This window comes from Symphalangus syndactylus, chromosome 4, assembly GCF_028878055.3.
Source record: "Symphalangus syndactylus isolate Jambi chromosome 4, NHGRI_mSymSyn1-v2.1_pri, whole genome shotgun sequence".
In the NCBI taxonomy this organism is placed as follows: domain Eukaryota; kingdom Metazoa; phylum Chordata; class Mammalia; order Primates; family Hylobatidae; genus Symphalangus; species Symphalangus syndactylus.
Window position 1 is genome coordinate 55,911,988 of NC_072426.2, and position 17,039 is coordinate 55,929,026.

The following is a 17,039-nucleotide window of genomic DNA, read 5'->3' on the forward strand; positions in this document are numbered from 1 at the left end:
CTCCATAGAGTAGGTATGTGGTAATTATCAGTATGGGTTCAGTGTACAGATATGTTTATATTCATGGAAGTAGAGGAAGGAACAACTGCCTTTAAGATGGTGAAAGAGTTTTCTGGGTACCATGGTGTATTTTAATGAATGATCACAACCTGAAGCCACCATACTCTCACAGTACCCCTTTTTGCATTTTCCTTGGTGATAGCGGCATGACCAGATATCCCAGGACTTGGAATGGTAGCAGTCAGCCCAGGGCAGTGGTTTTTGTTTGAGTACAAGTATCGGGGGAGGAATAAGGAAGCTCCTACCACAAAACGGAGAGAGACCCAGTTTGGAGTAATTCCTCTGGATTGGCTGGAAGAGCCAATGGAGGGATATAGTCCAGGTGTATGCTCTGAGAGCTGTAATCCTTTTTTTTTTTTTTTTTTTTTTTTTTACTGGGAGAGGCATATGTTAAACCTTGATGTCTTGTAAGTTTTCCCTTTTCTTCTTTTGGTTCTCTACCTTTGGGTAATGCTACTTTTGCTAAATCCAATGCTGCTTCAAGGATGATGTGAACTGGGCCCAATAATTTATTGCTGTTTGTAGATAATTGGTTTTACTCTATGCTCAACCTGATTGATAAAATGTTTTTCAAGTAGTAAAGTAAAAAATTTTAAAAATAATTATAATTTTTTTTCAGGATATCTATCTACATTTTTTACTCCTTCCACCTTCTACAATCTATTCATCTGTTTATATTCTGGTTGCAAAGATAATTTTATGGTCATCTATAAACATATATAAAATATAGAAAGTTATGATAAATTAGAAGTGAGAATTTAAAAAGATTCTCTCATGGTAGATTAAATGAGAATGTGGAGTTGTATAGCTGAAGTCAGCGAACATTGAGTTCACCTTAAGAGATAGTGATAGATCTTTAGTGTACTTCCCTTAAATCTGGGAATTACACTTAGTATCTTGTCATTCTGTACTTGTAGCTTTTCCAACATTTGCAAAGTAGAAGATCGCATACAGCTTGGAAACAGAAAATAGCAGCAATCTAAATGAAAACATGTGGGGAGTTTAATTGTCTATAAGCTAAATATGAGTCCATTGATTTACTGAATTTTCTTTCAAATGATTTTTGTGTTTGTTGGAAGGATGGGGCTGTTAACTAAATCTTGTCCTTGGGCTTTTCTGTATTTTTTATACTTTAACAGTCATTCAAAAAGAAAAGAAACCACATTTTAAAATAAAACACAACATAGAAAAGTGAAAGGTGGTATGCCATAAACAGTCTAGGTCCTAGATGGTTTTCAATTTTCTCTTAAAAATTTTTGTTTTTCTGTTTTCTCCAAGCTTAACAGGTGGGGAAAAATATATTAAGAAATGTATACATGTTTTTCTGTATTTTTTTCTCTGTATTTTGTAAGCTTTTTAAAGGAAAAATAAACATCATAATTTGTGGGAATTATATTACCATCATTCAGCCATATATATTAAACCTGTCTTTATCCATTAACAAATTGTAAGTGCTAGTTAACTTATACAAGTAAACAGTATATGCAGATAGTCACTAATCTAAATTTCTGCTGCAAAACTCAAATATGAGTGCTTGCTTTGGCAGCACATGTACAAAACTCAAATATGATATTTGAATTTAAGTGTGAATATCCAAATGCCATTTACTGACTGCTACACTGTGGAAAATTAGAAACATATTTCATACAGATAAATGATTAGTATTTGGCAAAAAGTACAACTAGATTTCATAATAGAGGACCAACCTGTTAATTTTTACCATATTACATCCTTTATTCTAGTAAAATTAGACTGCCTTACTCTTTGCCAGACACATTCAGCTTTGTGCGTCTTTCTTTTGTTCATAATGTTCAAGTGGCCTAAACACGCTTCCCTCATCTCTGACTTCCAAATCCCATCTATCTTGGCCCTCTTAAAAAAACAGCTTTTTCACAAGTGATTCCCTAAGTACCCCCAACCATGAGTAAGGTCCTTTGCTTCTGAACCACTGTAGGGTTTTTTGATAATCTCTTGTCTGTACTCCTTTTATTAACGCCCTTAAAGTCAGTAAACTTCCTGAGGGCAGGGTCTGTCTAGTGTCCCTTCGAATGCCCTGCAGCACTGATCATAACACCTTGTACAAGGCATATGTCTGATACCTGTTTGTTAATCAGAAATTAATGAATGGATATTGCCAATTATTTTTTCTTGTTTGGGGTATCTTTTCTAGGTTTATTTAGCATTGCTTGTCAGTTGAGGCAGTCAATAAATAATTATTATATGCCTCTATATACTAGGTACCTGAAATACATAGGTGTAAAGGAACACAGTATTTCTGTCCTCATTCTAGTCAAGAGGAGCGAGACAATTGACATGTAAACAGTAAATCAGTGACTATTTTAGATAAAAGTAAAAACTCTCAGGAAGACAAAATTAGGCAATGTAATAGGAAGTCCCTTAGTATGCTGTCTTATCCAGGGCAGAGAAGAGACAGAGAAGTTCACAGTCTGACAAGGGCTAGCTCAGGGCTGTAGATTATGAGAAGGTAGTCACATCTGATGGTCCTTATCAGCGAAAATGGATATGAGCTGATTCATGCCCAAATGAAGTTTCAATATTGTTCTGTTGAGGTACTGGCCATGATGTCCAGCAACTTGTTATAACGAATTAGATATTAACTTTGACTTGATTTCTACAAATACATAAATAATTCTATACTGAAAACAAGTATGTTATAGACATAAGTGTCATTCTTAATAATGACATATTGGTAATGCTCAAGTTACTGTAAATAAAAAAAAAACAATGCCACCACCATAATACTGTAAAAATCAAACACATTTCCAGTAATGCGCAGCTTTTGAGTGTGCCTTTTCTAGTTTCTGAGGTTGTTGGGGAAAAGTGAATTTAAACACATTTCTTCCTAAGAGTTATTTGCATTCATATAATTCAATTTGGCATATTTTAATTGGCCAAGATTACTATAATATATTAGATATATATATGTATGTCCGTATCACTGGTGTGGCTTAATAAATATTATTTAATTATTGAGAATGGCAAAAAATATAGAATATACCTAATCTTATCAATCAATGTAAATGCATAGGTTTTGCTTATTTTTAATTTCACATTGCACAGGCCCAATGTTCCCCATCATTCGCCTTGTTGGAGGCAGCAGTGTGCATGAAGGCCGGGTGGAGCTCTACCATGCTGGCCAGTGGGGAACCGTCTGTGATGACCAATGGGATGATGCCGATGCAGAAGTGATCTGCAGGCAGCTGGGCCTCAGGTTTGTTTTTACTACTCTTGTTTTGCTTAAACTTTTGAATCTTATTATTTCCATACCCAAAGGCAGTTGCTGTTTGTTTAAATTGCACATTTCCTTGAACAAATAGAACAAGTTACCTTTTGATCTTTGTAGTAGGGCTGTAGGCTTCCTGAAGAGCAGTTACATATACTCTGTAGGTTTAACCTGCTTGTATCTGAATTAGGCTGATTTTATGTCACTAAGAATCTAAGCTTTTACTACTTCTCATTAGTAGTCTTTACGTTACTCCCAGGTAGTAACCAGCACTGTAAACTATAGTGACTTAATCAAATTCCATATGATGAAAAACTAGTTGTTAGCTTGTAACTCAAATTTAACTTCTAGTCATGAAATATTGTCTAAACTTTTGAACTACACTTCCTTGTTAGGTATGTGCTTAGAACAAAGGATATTTATTAATGTACAAAGGAAATAATTCCCCTGTAGGGTTGGAAAGGAAGCCTATGTCCTGAAAACAGCAGTCTGAAAATCAACATTCCAAGTTGACTCAGTTGGGATTATTCTGGAATATTATAATTTTAGACCTTTTAATCCCTCTGTTTAGTGATTCTGAACATTGGTATAACAAGCCTCAAAGTTTCTCTAAAATTATGTTGGGGGATCTTTTAAAAGTTAATCATTTTCTTCAGATTTTTAAAAATCATTTAGTTAATCATTTACTTCAGAATTTAAAAATATTTCATTTAGCACTGAGGGAGCCAATGATGGGAGGCCTGTTTTTCCCTGTTCATTGTGTTCAGTTAACCATAATCCTTGACTGGAGCATGATTGTTGAACCTTGAACAGTTTTTACAGTTCAATTTTTTTGTAATTTTTAAAAATAATTGGCTCTCTTTTTCAAAACTCTGTTATATTTGAAGTATTTTAAAGTAAAATATAGACATTTTAACACTTTGTCTGTAAACACTTCAGCATGCATCTCTTACAAATAAGAACATTGTTCTACGTAGCCAAATTATCATTATCACAACTAATTATTGGTAATCATTTTTAATATTGTCTAATACTTCATCTTATTCAAATTTTCAGAGTTGCCCCTACAGTGTCCTTGACAGATGGTTTGTCTGAAGCAGAATTTAGTCCAAGACCAATCTGGATGTTATGTTCCTTAAGTCTCTTTTACTCTGGAAAGGCCTGGGTTTTTTGTTGTTGCTGTTTTTTTGGTTTGGTTTGGTTTTAACATAATGCTGACTTGTTGAAGAGCCCAGGCCAGTTGTTTTGAAGACTGTCCCATCTTCTGAATTTGTCTCATTTTTTTCCTTCTGGTGTCATTTAGTTTACTCTTCTGGTTCTTGTAATTCATAAAATTAGAGTTCAGGTTTAAAGGCTTGATTAGATCAAAGCAAACATTTTGTCTGGAAATCATCACAGGTGATGTATTCTCATCTTGCATATCACCAGGAGTCATGAAAAGCTCTAGTTTTCCCCACAAATGAAGCTGAAATTGAGCACTGGTTTAAGTGACATCAGCCTGATCCTTTACTGTAAAGTTAGATTTCCCCCTGTAACTGACTATGGGACCTAAATGCTAATTTATAGTTCACATGTGGGACATGAACAAACACAGCAGATCCTGTGTCAACAGGTTTTGCTGTGATTACTGGCATTGTTTACTATGGTATGATCATTTTCTTTGGGTTGGTTAGGAATATGGCCTCTTGGTTTCTTTTGAAAAAACTAACAAGTACGTTTTCGAGACAAGATTTTTTAAAAGTGTTTTGACTGGGTATCAATTTCAAGAGCAATTTTTCAAAGTTTCCCGGTGCCTGCTGTTGGAGTCAGCATAGCATATGATTATGGGCATGTGTTCTGGACGCTGAAAAACCTACATTTAAATCCCACTTTTGGAGTTGAGAAAAGCTACAGAATATCTCTTAGTTGCAGTTTTCTCATCTATAACGTATTTCTTAATTTATAGGGTTTTGTGTCTACAAGCAGTTAGCACACATAGTAAGTACCATATACATTGGCTATCAAGGGCACTCTAATTAGGTACTGTTATATTTTAAAGATGTTGTTAAACATCTTTATTGTTTACATTCAAAGTAACCAGCATTTGGTAATGACAGAACATCAAACACTATTCCTCCATCAGGAACTTCTATTTAGTTAGCTCTGTCTATGAACTATATTTTTAAAACACTCTAACGTGTATATATGTGTATTCACTGGGTTATCAGTTATGTGTTCAGTGATGTGCTAATTGATTTTCATGTGAGTTACTAAGAAACCTATGTCTTTGCCAAAAATATTAAGAACTTTTAGGGTATAGTAATAGCATTTTTTAATATTACCAGTTACAATATGGGTTATTCTAAGTTTAAGGTAAAAGGCGTTTTTGATTATTAATACATTTGTGGGTAAAGGCAAGCTTTTGTTGCTTAGAAAAATCCGTAGAACATTTAAGTGACACACTGACTATTAGTTACATTGCAGTTATTGAAGTGATTCCAAAAATTCATGTTGTGGCCAGGTGCAGTGGCTCATGCTTTGGGAGGCCAAGGTGGGAGGATAGGTTGAAGACTAGCCTGGGCAGTATAGCCAGATCCTGTGTCTACAAAAAAAAATTTTTAAATAGGCCGGGCACAGTGGCTCACACCTGTAATCCCAGCACTTTGGGAGGCCGAGGTGGGTGGATCACGAGGTCAGGAGTTCGAGACCAGCCTGCCCAACATGGTGAAACCCCGTCTCTACTAAAAATACAAAAATTAGCTGGGTGTGGTGGTGGGCACCTGGGATCCCAGCTACTCAGGAGGCTGAGGCAGGAGAATTGCTTGAACCCAGGAGGCAGAGGTTGCAGTGAGCCAAGATTGTACCACTGTACTCCAGCCTGGGCAACAGAGCAAGACTCCATTTCAAAAAAAAAGAAAAAGAAAAAGAAAAAGAAAAAATTAGCCAAGTGTGGTGGAGCACAACTATAGTCCCGACTACTAGGAAGGCTGAGGTGGGAGAATTACTTGAGCCCAGGAGGTTGAGGCTACTGTGAGCCATGATCACATCACGGTACTCTAGCCTGGATGAGACAGCAAGACTGTCTTTCTAAAATATAAAAACAGAAATTCATGTTGTAATGTAGAGTTCTTTTTTTTGTTGTCGTTGTTGTAATGTAGAGTTCTTTCTTGAGAGATAAATATTTTTTTCACTTAAATAGAAACAGTTTTTAAACAAAGGCCATATTGACAAGGATAGTCAGTTACATAGAAAAAATATAGAGATAGAATCCCAAGGAAGGCCATATTAATGTTGAACACACTCATGGGTTAAGTAAAGTATTAACGCCTTTCTCAAACACTAGCTCATTGCTGCTTTTCGTATGAGGGGATTCTTTGGAAAAGTGATTAAAATATACAAGCAAAAATCCTCCACAAGCACTTGTAACAAATAACAACCCAGCTTTATAGAGATTTGTTTTTATTATAAGTACTCTGATGCTCTGAGCTGATATTCTTCATTTACTTTTCTTGCACTTGATTTTATAGTTCTCTCATAAGTTTGCATTAAAGCAGTACTCTATGACTCTTCTTCCTCTATAATTTGTTTTGCTCATTTAAAGGCTAAGTACTTTCAGATGAGGATCGTTTTTTAATGGCACAGAGTTGATAGCAGACACATAATTGTTGCTTGTCTCAATTTATGATTCATTCTTAAGCAAATTTCATCTCAGTTTTATCTGCCTTGTTGAATTCCCACAGGGAAACTACATCATGCTTTTCTGGAGTAGTGGTTACAGTTTCTTTATGAGATGCTGTCATTGTTGTCCTTCATCTTTTAATGGTGTCTGTATATTTTGGTAGCTGGAAAGCTTCCTAAATACAAAAGGAATTATTATACTTAAGATACTTAAATTTGATTAACCCAGAACATGGAGAAAGATGAGCAGCGGGAAAGGTGGCAGCCAGATGTTAGGAAATTAGATAACTTGAGAACGCATATGTACCCAGTGAAGTTTAGTTGGAGACATTTTAATTAAAGTTCCTTTTTATGTGCTTAACATTAAAAGCATTTTCCATGTCTTTCAAAAACTCTTAAAAGCATAGCTTTGTACTGTGAGATCATATTTTATTTTGTGGATGTGCCATAATGTACTTGGGAATTTAAAAATTGTGGATACTTTCTTTCCTTTTAGGGTGCTTTCATTTTTACATTTTTGCCCTAAAATTATATAGAACCATATTATTGAGTAGTAGAATACAAATTCTTCCCATATAAATTACTCTTTAAAAATTGTTTTTTGTCAGGCATGGTGGCTCACGCCTATAATCCCAACACTTTGTGGGGCTGAAGTGGGAGGACTGCTTGAGGCCAGTAGTTCCAGACCAGCCTTGGCAACATAGTGAGACCTCCATCTCTACAAGAAAAAAAAAATTATCTGGTTGTGGTGGCACGCACTGGTGGTCCCAGCTACTTGGAGGCTGAGGTGGGAGAATCGTGAGTCCAGGAGGTTGAAGCTACAGTGAGTTGCAGTTGTACCACTGCACTCCAGCGTGTGTGACAGAGTGAGACCCTGTTTCAAAAAAAATTTTTTTCTTTGCTCTTTTATTTTACTGTTCATTAAATTTTAAAAAACGTTGTATGAACCAAGCTTGTCCAACCCACAGTCCGCAGGCCATATGCAGCCCAGGACGACTTTGAACGTGGCCCAACACAAATTTGTAAACTTTCTTAGAACATTATTTATTTATTTATTTATTTTAGATAATCAGCTATTGTTAGTGTTAGTCTATTTTATGTGTGGCCCAAGATAAGTCTTCTTCTTCCAATGTGGCCCAGGGAAGCCAAAAGATTGGACACCCCTGGTATAAACTTTACAACAAAGATAGCCTGGTGTATGGAATTACTGAGCAGGAAAGATAACTTATTTAACAGTTGAGGAAGTTAGGCCCACTGAGATTACACAGTATTCCCGAGGTGTGGGAGGCAGAGTCTTGAGGTTTATGGCTCCCAATTTAGGATTTTTTTCTGTTATGTTGCATTATTTGTAAAATGGCGAGGTGTTAATAAGAATAAATACAAATAGGGCTGAAAGAAATAAGGAAGTCAAGAGAGAAAGTTAAATTTAAGAAGAAAATGATCCTGACCGTGTTTTAGATAGACTGTATTTGAGGTGCCATCAGCCATCAATTGACAGCGTTCCAGGAGGCTGCAAGAATGCTCAGTGTTTCGGTCTGCTCTGTAGTCAGACAAACTTTACCATTTAGTAGTAGTGTAATGCTGGACAAGTTATTTAACTTTTGAGCCTCAGTTTCCTTATCAGTAAATTTGGTATAATAGCATCATTGGGTTGCAGGGAGGAAGAAATGAGTTAATATGTCTAAAAGCACTGGTAGACCAGTGCCAGGCATGCAGGAAGCATTTGATACACATCAAACATCATTATTGGAGATGGCGGGGATTGTTTTCTAGAGAGAAATCTAGGATATTAAAAATGAGTTTTTTCATCCATAGATTACAAACTCTGGATATGGCAGAAACTGATAATTGCAGTTAAAGAGCCAATCTTTTATAACCTAATAAATAATTATGTTGTACAATAGAATGGCCTAACTCTATTCTAGGTCTACCTCAAAGCAGTAGCTAAGCCTGGGGATTGAGTTAGTCAGATGGTGCCATTTATTTGGCCTTTTTCTGTGTATGTGAGGGGGAAACAGAAGCAAAAATTTTGTATTAATACAATTTGATTAGCTAAATAGATTTAAGAATGTTTTGAATAGGGATCGGAAATAGAACCAGTTCAGTAAGTGTTTATTGAGGATTGCTGTTATGTACGTCAAATATCTTTACACAGAAAATAATTCAGGGTATTAGATCAGAGTATCTCTGCCCAAAAATTTATTTACAGATTGTCAGAGGGTAAAAAACTAAGCAACAGTAGAGCTTTTATTACAGATGAACTGCTGGGGCTGGTATGGAAATAATTTCCATAAAGGACAGAGAACACACAGCTTTATCAAATTCACATTTACTTGAACAGTTCACGAGTTTTATGTTGATTTCCTCGGTATTGTAATTCATGACTCTTTAAAAGCAGAGTCATCAATTATTTTGGTATTCTCTTGAAAGCCAGCACAGTTCTGAGTACCAGAAAATGCTAGTGACTGGCTGAAGAAATGTGTGAGTATGTAAATACTATTTTCTTAACTTAAATAAACTAAAAAGCCAGAAAACCTAATTTTGTGTTACATTATAGTTTCCTGGTTAATGTTTTTTGTTGTTGTTCTCAAGTTTATTCTGCTGGTTATTCTGATTAGTTTATTTTAAACATTTTTGTATCATTAAAATAATAAAAATACAGAAATGGATGAGAAGAAAATAAAACACCCAGGTAGTGTTTGTTTGGTTTTTTTTTTTTTTTTAATTTTCAGCTTTTCATGGATATATTGGACCCATGTAATGAGCATGGAACCCACAGGTAGTTTTTCAACCCACATCTCTCATCCCCCAGTAGCCTGCAGTGTCTGTTGCTCTCACGTTTATGTCCATGTGTGTTCAATATTTAGCTCCCACTTATAAATGAGAACATGTGGTACTTGGTTTTCTGTTCCTGTGTTAATTCACTTAGGATTGTGGCTTCCAGCTTTGTCCATGTTGCTGCTCATCAATGGTGGATTGGATAAAGAGATATTGGCATGCCTATACCGTAGGATACCATGTAGCCATAAAAAGAATGAAACCAGGCTGGGCGTGGTGGCTCACGCCTGTAATCCTTTGGGAGGCCGAGGCCGGTGGATCACAATGTCAGGAGTTCGAGACCACCCTGACCAACATGGTGAAACCCGTCTCTACTAAAAATACAAAAATTAGTGGGCGTGGTGGTGGACGCCTGTAATCCCAGCTACTCAGGAGGTTGAGGCAGCAGAATCGCTTGAACCCAGGAGGCAGAGATTGCAGTGAGCCGAGAGTGTGCCACTGCACTCCAGCCTGTGTGACAGACTCCATCTTCAAAAAACAAAAGCAAAAACAAAACAAAAGAATGAAACCATGTCCTTTGCACCAAGTGGTGTTTTCAGAGAGGATTTAAAAATACATAGCATCCCCAGAGTCAAAGTTTGGGGCTTCTACTCTCTTATCTTGTAATCTCCTTTAAGGAATGGGCCAAGTTCAAAGGCAATTAACCAGAACTTTTGCTTTTTCCTTGAATGTGTGTCACATAATAATTAATGTATTTGAAACACAATATACTTCAGCTCCCCTTTCTCCGCCTATCAGAGTGTTCTCTCTCAGCCAAAGCATGACTTTAGAGTTTGTTTGTTACTTTTTCTAGGGAATTAAAAAGCCTTCAGTTGGTTGTCTTTCTGCCTAAAAATTATATGAAAGTGATATTAATATTTTAAATCTCCAAAAATGTGATAGGTAAGCATGCATTATTGTTTAATTTCACCACTAGTGATCTTGAGCATCTTATCCTGTGGTCGTTGGCCATGGATATTTCTTCTTCTGTGCACAGTTGGATCCTCTCTATTGTCTATTTTTTTAAGTTGATTGCTTTGTCTTTTATTAAAATGTAATAATATCCTAGCACTTTGAGAGGCTGAGGTGGGCAGATTGCTTGAGTTCAAGAGTTTGAGACCAGACTGGGCAACATGGAGAAACCCTATCTTTGCAAAAAATTTAAAAATTAGCCAGGCATGGTGGCATGTGCCTGTAGTCTCAGCTACTGGGGAGGCTGAGGTGGGAGGATGGCTTGAGCCTGGGAGGCAGAGTTTGCAGTGACCCAAGATTGTGCCACTGGAATCCAGCCTGAGTGACAGAACCAGACCCTGTCTTTAAAAAATTATCTATCTATCTAGATATATACACACGCACATATTTATATAAGTAAACTGTAACTGAAATGTGTATGCATGTGTGTGTATATATATATAAAACAAGTTATTACTATTATTCATTTCTAGTTTTTTTTTTTTTGCAAATTGCAACTGTTTCTTCCAGCCTATTGGTTTGCATTTTGACTCTGATTATGATGTGTTCTGCTGTATGGTAGTTTTCAACTTGTATGTGGTTGAATTTAACTTTTTTAGTTTTTGTTTTCTGACTTCTGGGTTTCCTAGGAATTCTCTCTTACATCCAAGGTTGTAAAAACTATGTTCCTATATTTTAGTCTAGTAACTTTTTAGTTTTCTTTTCTTTCTTCCTTCCCTCCCTCCCTCCTCCTCTCTTCCTCCTTTTTCCTTTTGCTTCTTTCTCCCTCTCTCCTTTCTTTCTTTTCTTTTTTTTCCCTATATTTAAGCCATCTGGATTTCATCTTTTTGTTAACAGTTTGGGATCAAATTTTATATTCTTCCATACTGGTCTCAGGTTTCCTTATAGCACCTAATCATGGCTCAATGAATTATACCCATTGAAATTTTCCTTAATAGATTTTTTTTGGTGGCATTTATCTCAGGGCAAAGATCCAAGAAGGCTGTTAATCTGCCTTTCTCTAGAGCTTTCCTATCTGGCTTCTCTGTCAGTCATCCTGTCTCCTCCTGTTTTGTCCTTCAGCTCTCAGTGTTCTCAAAGTCAGTTTCCATATTTGCTTTCATTAATCTCTTTCCTCTAGAGCAGGGGTCTGCAGACTTTTTCTTTAAAGGGCCAGAGAGTAAATAGACTTTGCAACTACCCAGCTGGGCCATTGTAGCATGAAAGCAGCCATAGACAATAACTTAGGAATTCGTGTGGCATCATTCCAATAAAACTTGGTTTCTGGACAGTAAAATTTGGATCTCACTTGATTTTTCACATCACAAATTATATTCTTATTTTGATTTTTTTTTCCCTGGTGTTTATAGAATTTAAAAACCACTCGGCTCACGAGCAATATAAAAACAGATAGCATACCAGATTTGGTGCACAGCTCATATTTTGCTGACCTCTCCTCTAGGGGGTAGGGCTTCTTCTCTCCTATCCTGTATCTTCCCTGTAAAAAGGAACCACAGGTCTCAGGCACACAACTCCAAGCAGTTTTCTTCTTTCAACCAATATTAGTATATTCATAAACATATTACAAATAATACATTTCAGTAACTCACCCTCCATCCCGAAATTGTGGGAATTACAGCTTTTACATGACTTTTGAATTTTATTTTCTGTGAGTGTTAAACTGTTCCCTTGTTTAATTTATTGTAATTTTTTTTTTTTTTTTTTTTAAGATGGAGTCTCGCTGTGTCACCCAGGCAGGCTGGAGCGCAGTGGTGCAATCTCGGCTCACTGCAACCTCCACCTCCAAGGTTTGAGTGATTCTCCTGCCACAGCCTCCCAAGTAGCAGGGATTACAGACACCACCATGCCTAGCTAATTTTTGTATTTTTAGTAGAGATAGGGTTTCACTACATTGACCAGCCTGGTCTCAAATTCCTGACCTCAGGTGATCCACCCGCCTCGGCCTCCCAAAGTGCGGGGATTACAGCTGTGAGCCACGGCACCCAGCCTGTAGTAAGTGTTTTATGAACATATTTTCTCTGGGAGAGGATATTTTTTCTACTATAAGTAATCTTTAAAACAATTGAATTTTTTTCATAGCCTTATACACTACTGTTGCAAGATCATTTTGGTTTAAAACATATTTTTCTAGAAACATCAGTGCTTTCATTGCACAAAACGTTTTATTTTGGCACAACCACCTTTTTAAATAAAATACTTCATGTGCATTCAAATACTTGAAAATGTTTGCCTCTGATTAGATATATCTCTACCACAGGAAAATCTGAAGTTTAGTGATGCAAGTCAGAGCTTACTTAATAGTCTTCTGGGCCGTAACCTTATAATCTATAATAAAAAATAACACATACATGCATTTGTTCAGTCTCTTATAGGCCATAAATTACTTCCATAAATATTTCTTTGAAATTTACTTTAAAATAAATAAATAAATGAAACAACATTAAAACCAGAAAATGTTAAGATATTGATTGATTCTCCCTTCCTTACCATTCCCCCAACTTTACTTTTTGGGGATGAAGGAAAGTAACAACCATGGTGTTTGTTTAAACTAAATACCAAATGGTCTTTAGATAAATTGCTTAGCAGTGAAAAATATGTTATTTATCCACTGTCAGGGGTACGTGGGGATTCCTTAACAGTGCCAGAAGAGGGAAGGGAACCAGCATTTATTGAGCTCCTACTTTGCATCAGTTTAATTCCTACAACCCTGCAAGTTAGCCATTATCATCCCTGTGTTCAGCTTTGCATCCTAAGCCTGGAAGGTTTTAGTAACTTCCCCAAGGTAGCCCAGCTTGTTGAAGGTAGAGCCCAGATTGGAAGCTCAGAGTCTGTGTCCACATATACTTCTCCACTTCAAAGATTGAGCTTGGAAAAAATAAGCTTTTTGATATGGTCAGTAATATACAAATATTTATACATGATTAGTGCACTCTTCTCTAGGCATATAGACATACTTTGAAACAACTGAAAACTTTATTTAGAACAATCCTATTCATTGAGCATTTATTGACTCTTTCCAGAGTAGACATGACTTTGTTTTGTCATTACATTTCCCTTAGCAAGACAAACAAATTCACTCACAAAATTGTCATTTTGACAGTATCATTTGTGTTAGGATTCCTTTGTGTTAGGACTCCAATATTATTTGTGTTAGAATTCCAAATGTTTTCCTCACATTTGTCCTATTAGTTCTAGATATTAGTCTTTAATTTTTGTTGGGGCAGATTGCTCAGAGTCCACTGTGTTACAAATATCAGCTAGTGATTCAAGTGCCAGGATTCTAAATTTTAAAATGTTAACTCCATGAAAATATTTTGCTTAAGCCGTCTTCTTTTCCTCAGCTTCCTCTATACCTCCTATGATATTCTTTATCCTTCCTCTTGGCACACTCTTTGAATTTTAAACTCAAAGTGAGTCAGGTGATGACGGAGCATTCCCTAAGCATTTGCTCTAATGATGTTGTTGTTATTATTATTATTATTTTGAGACAGGATCTCTCTGTGTCACCCAGGCTAGAGTGCAGTGGCATGATCACGGGTCATTGCCGCCTTGACTTCTTGGGTTCCAGCAATCCTCCCACCTTGGCCTCCCGAGTAGCTGGGACCACAGGTGTGTGCCACCACACCTAGCTAATTTTTGTATGTTTTTGTACAGATGGGGTTTTGCCCTTTTGCCCAGGTTGGTCTCAAACTCCTGAGCTCAAGTAGTCCACCCACCTTGGCTTCCCAAAGTGCTGGGATTACAGGCATGAGCCACTGTGTCTGGCCCTCTAATGATGTTAAAATAGGTGTTAACTTTTAGATATTTTTGTTTTCTTAGATGTGTTCTTTTAAAAGAAACTTCCATGTTATCTAGTAGAAATAGTCAATCAGGCTCCTTTTTAGCCACAAAATTGATATCTAAGACTTTACCATTACTGGGGTATTACAGCCATTTAGCACACTTTTTTTTTCTTCAATATATTTTTGTTGTAAATTCTGAAGTTATAATGTTATAAGAAAAGAGCAGCTAAAATATGGGGAAATAGATGCAGTATCATTGAAAAACAAACTAAAAATATAAATGCTATAGTCTAAAAATTAAAAGCCTAAAAGGGACTGAAGATGCAATATCTGAAATTATTAATCACTTTGACAGGTTTGTGATCTTCACTTCAATCTGGGGTTCTAAGAATATGCTATTGCTTTGAATTGTGGGAGAAGTAAATTAACTACAGATCAACTTCAGTAAAGAGATGTTTTTGTTAGAAATAGACTTGGCTGTCAGGCATGGTGGCTCATACTTGTAATCCCAGCACTTTTGGGAGGTTGAAGTGGGAAGATTGCTTGAGTGCAGGAGTTCAAGACCAGGCTGGGCAACATAGTGAGACTCCATCTCTACAAAAAATAAAACATTCATTGGCACGGTGGTATGCACTTGTAGTCCCAGATACTGAGGAGGCTGAGGTGGGAGGATCATTGGAGCCCAGGAGGTCAAGGCTGCCTTAAGCCATGATCACGCCGCTGCACTCCAGCCAGGGCAACAGAGTGAGACCTGTCTCAAAATAACAACAACATCAAAAAAGAAATAGATTTGGCTGTGAGTAACAAAGAACTGAAAATCACAGCAGTTTGAACAAGTTTAGAGTCGAGTGCATTTTATGTTTAGGAAAAGAGACTAGAGGTAGCCAGATCAAGAGTAGTTTGGTGGTTTAGCAATTATTAAGGCCCCGAATCTCTCTTGTTTGCACTTCTGTCATCCTTAGTATGGGACCCTATGGCCCAAGATAACTTATTAGTCTCCAGCCATCCTTGCAGTCAGGAGAAGGAAGTGGAACAAAGATACTTCTATAAGTAATACATGGTACTTCCACCTAAATATCACTGGTCAGAACTTATGGCTGGGTGCGGTGGTTCACACCTGGAATCCCAGCACTTTTGGAGGCTGAAGCGGGAAGATTGCTCGAGGCCAGGATTTCAAGACCAGCCTGGGTAACATACTGAAACCCCACCACTTCAAAATAAAAAATAAAAAGAAAATTAGCCAGGTGTGGTGGCATATCCCTGTATTCCTAGCAACTCAAGAGTCTGTGGTGAGAGGATTGCTTAAGCCTAGGAGTTAAAGGTTGCAGTAAGCTATGGTCATGCCACAGCACTCCAGCCTGGGCGACAGAGTGAGACTATGACTCAAACATAACAAAATCAAAAACAAAACTTAGGCGTCTAAAATAGGAGCACAATTTTATTTGGGGATGATGAAAAAGTTCTGGAGATGGATGGTGGTGATATTATACAATAATGTGAAGGTGCTTAATGCACTACAAACCAAAAATCTTTTAAATGGTAAACTTTATGTTATGTTTATTTTACCACACACAAACAGTCATCAAGATGGAGGGGAGGCCAAAATGTGATCTTAATTTTGGATAGCCATTGTCCTCCTAAAAATCTGAGGTTCCATTACTAATGAAGAAAAGGAGGTTAAATACTGGGGAGTACCTAGCTTTGAAACATGTGTAATACGGCTGAAAATATAAAGGACAACAAACAAATGCACAAAAAAAGAAATACAGAAAGTCATGCATGACCTATGAAGTGAATTAATAAGTGGGGATTAATAATAATGCTTTTACTAGGGACAAAAAAAAATAAAAGACCAATCTTTGGTATCTAATCCAGAATCTTTATATTCTTTTATTTGTTCAGTGGCATTGCCAAAGCATGGCATCAGGCATATTTTGGGGAAGGGTCTGGCCCAGTTATGTTGGATGAAGTACGCTGCACTGGGAATGAGCTTTCAATTGAGCAATGTCCAAAGAGCTCCTGGGGAGAGCATAACTGTGGCCATAAAGAAGATGCTGGAGTGTCCTGTACCCCTCTAACAGGTAAGGATTTCACTCCATTAGTATACCAGTTCTTGCCCCCAGTACCATGTGGGCCTGCCACAGCTTCCCTTCTCCTTAATTTCAACAACATTACCAAATGAGCATACAAATAAATACACCAAATAAAACAAACAAAAAGAATGCAAACCGCATATTAAAATACCATCTTTTTATTCATAGTTATTCCTGAATTTTTCAATTTAAGGCTATATAGTCTTGTAAAGCTAGATCAGAAAATAGGACTTTGTTGCAGTATGTAGTACCCAATAGTCAAAATCAGTGTACAGTGATACATTCCAGATATTAGGTGTAATAATTCCATCTTTAGTCCATTCATCTATTAAAGTTTCTTGACTCAGAATGTGTTTAGAGATGGTATTGATGCAATTGTTGATTAAAGCACACTGTGAAAGAAACCAAGTTAAC

The 17,039-nt window shown here is 36.8% G+C and overlaps 1 protein-coding gene across 1 annotated transcript in view; it reads left to right on the top strand.

Moving 5' to 3' along the window:
• PRSS12 (serine protease 12) overlaps nt 1-17,039 on the top strand; it is a 71,916-nt gene that overhangs the window by 18,078 nt on the left and 36,799 nt on the right. Inside the window, exons 4-5 of the mRNA XM_055274729.2 lie at nt 3,142-3,292; nt 16,435-16,613. Of these exons, the coding sequence (XP_055130704.1) occupies nt 3,142-3,292; nt 16,435-16,613 (330 nt within the window). The remainder of the gene's footprint in view (nt 1-3,141; nt 3,293-16,434; nt 16,614-17,039) is intronic.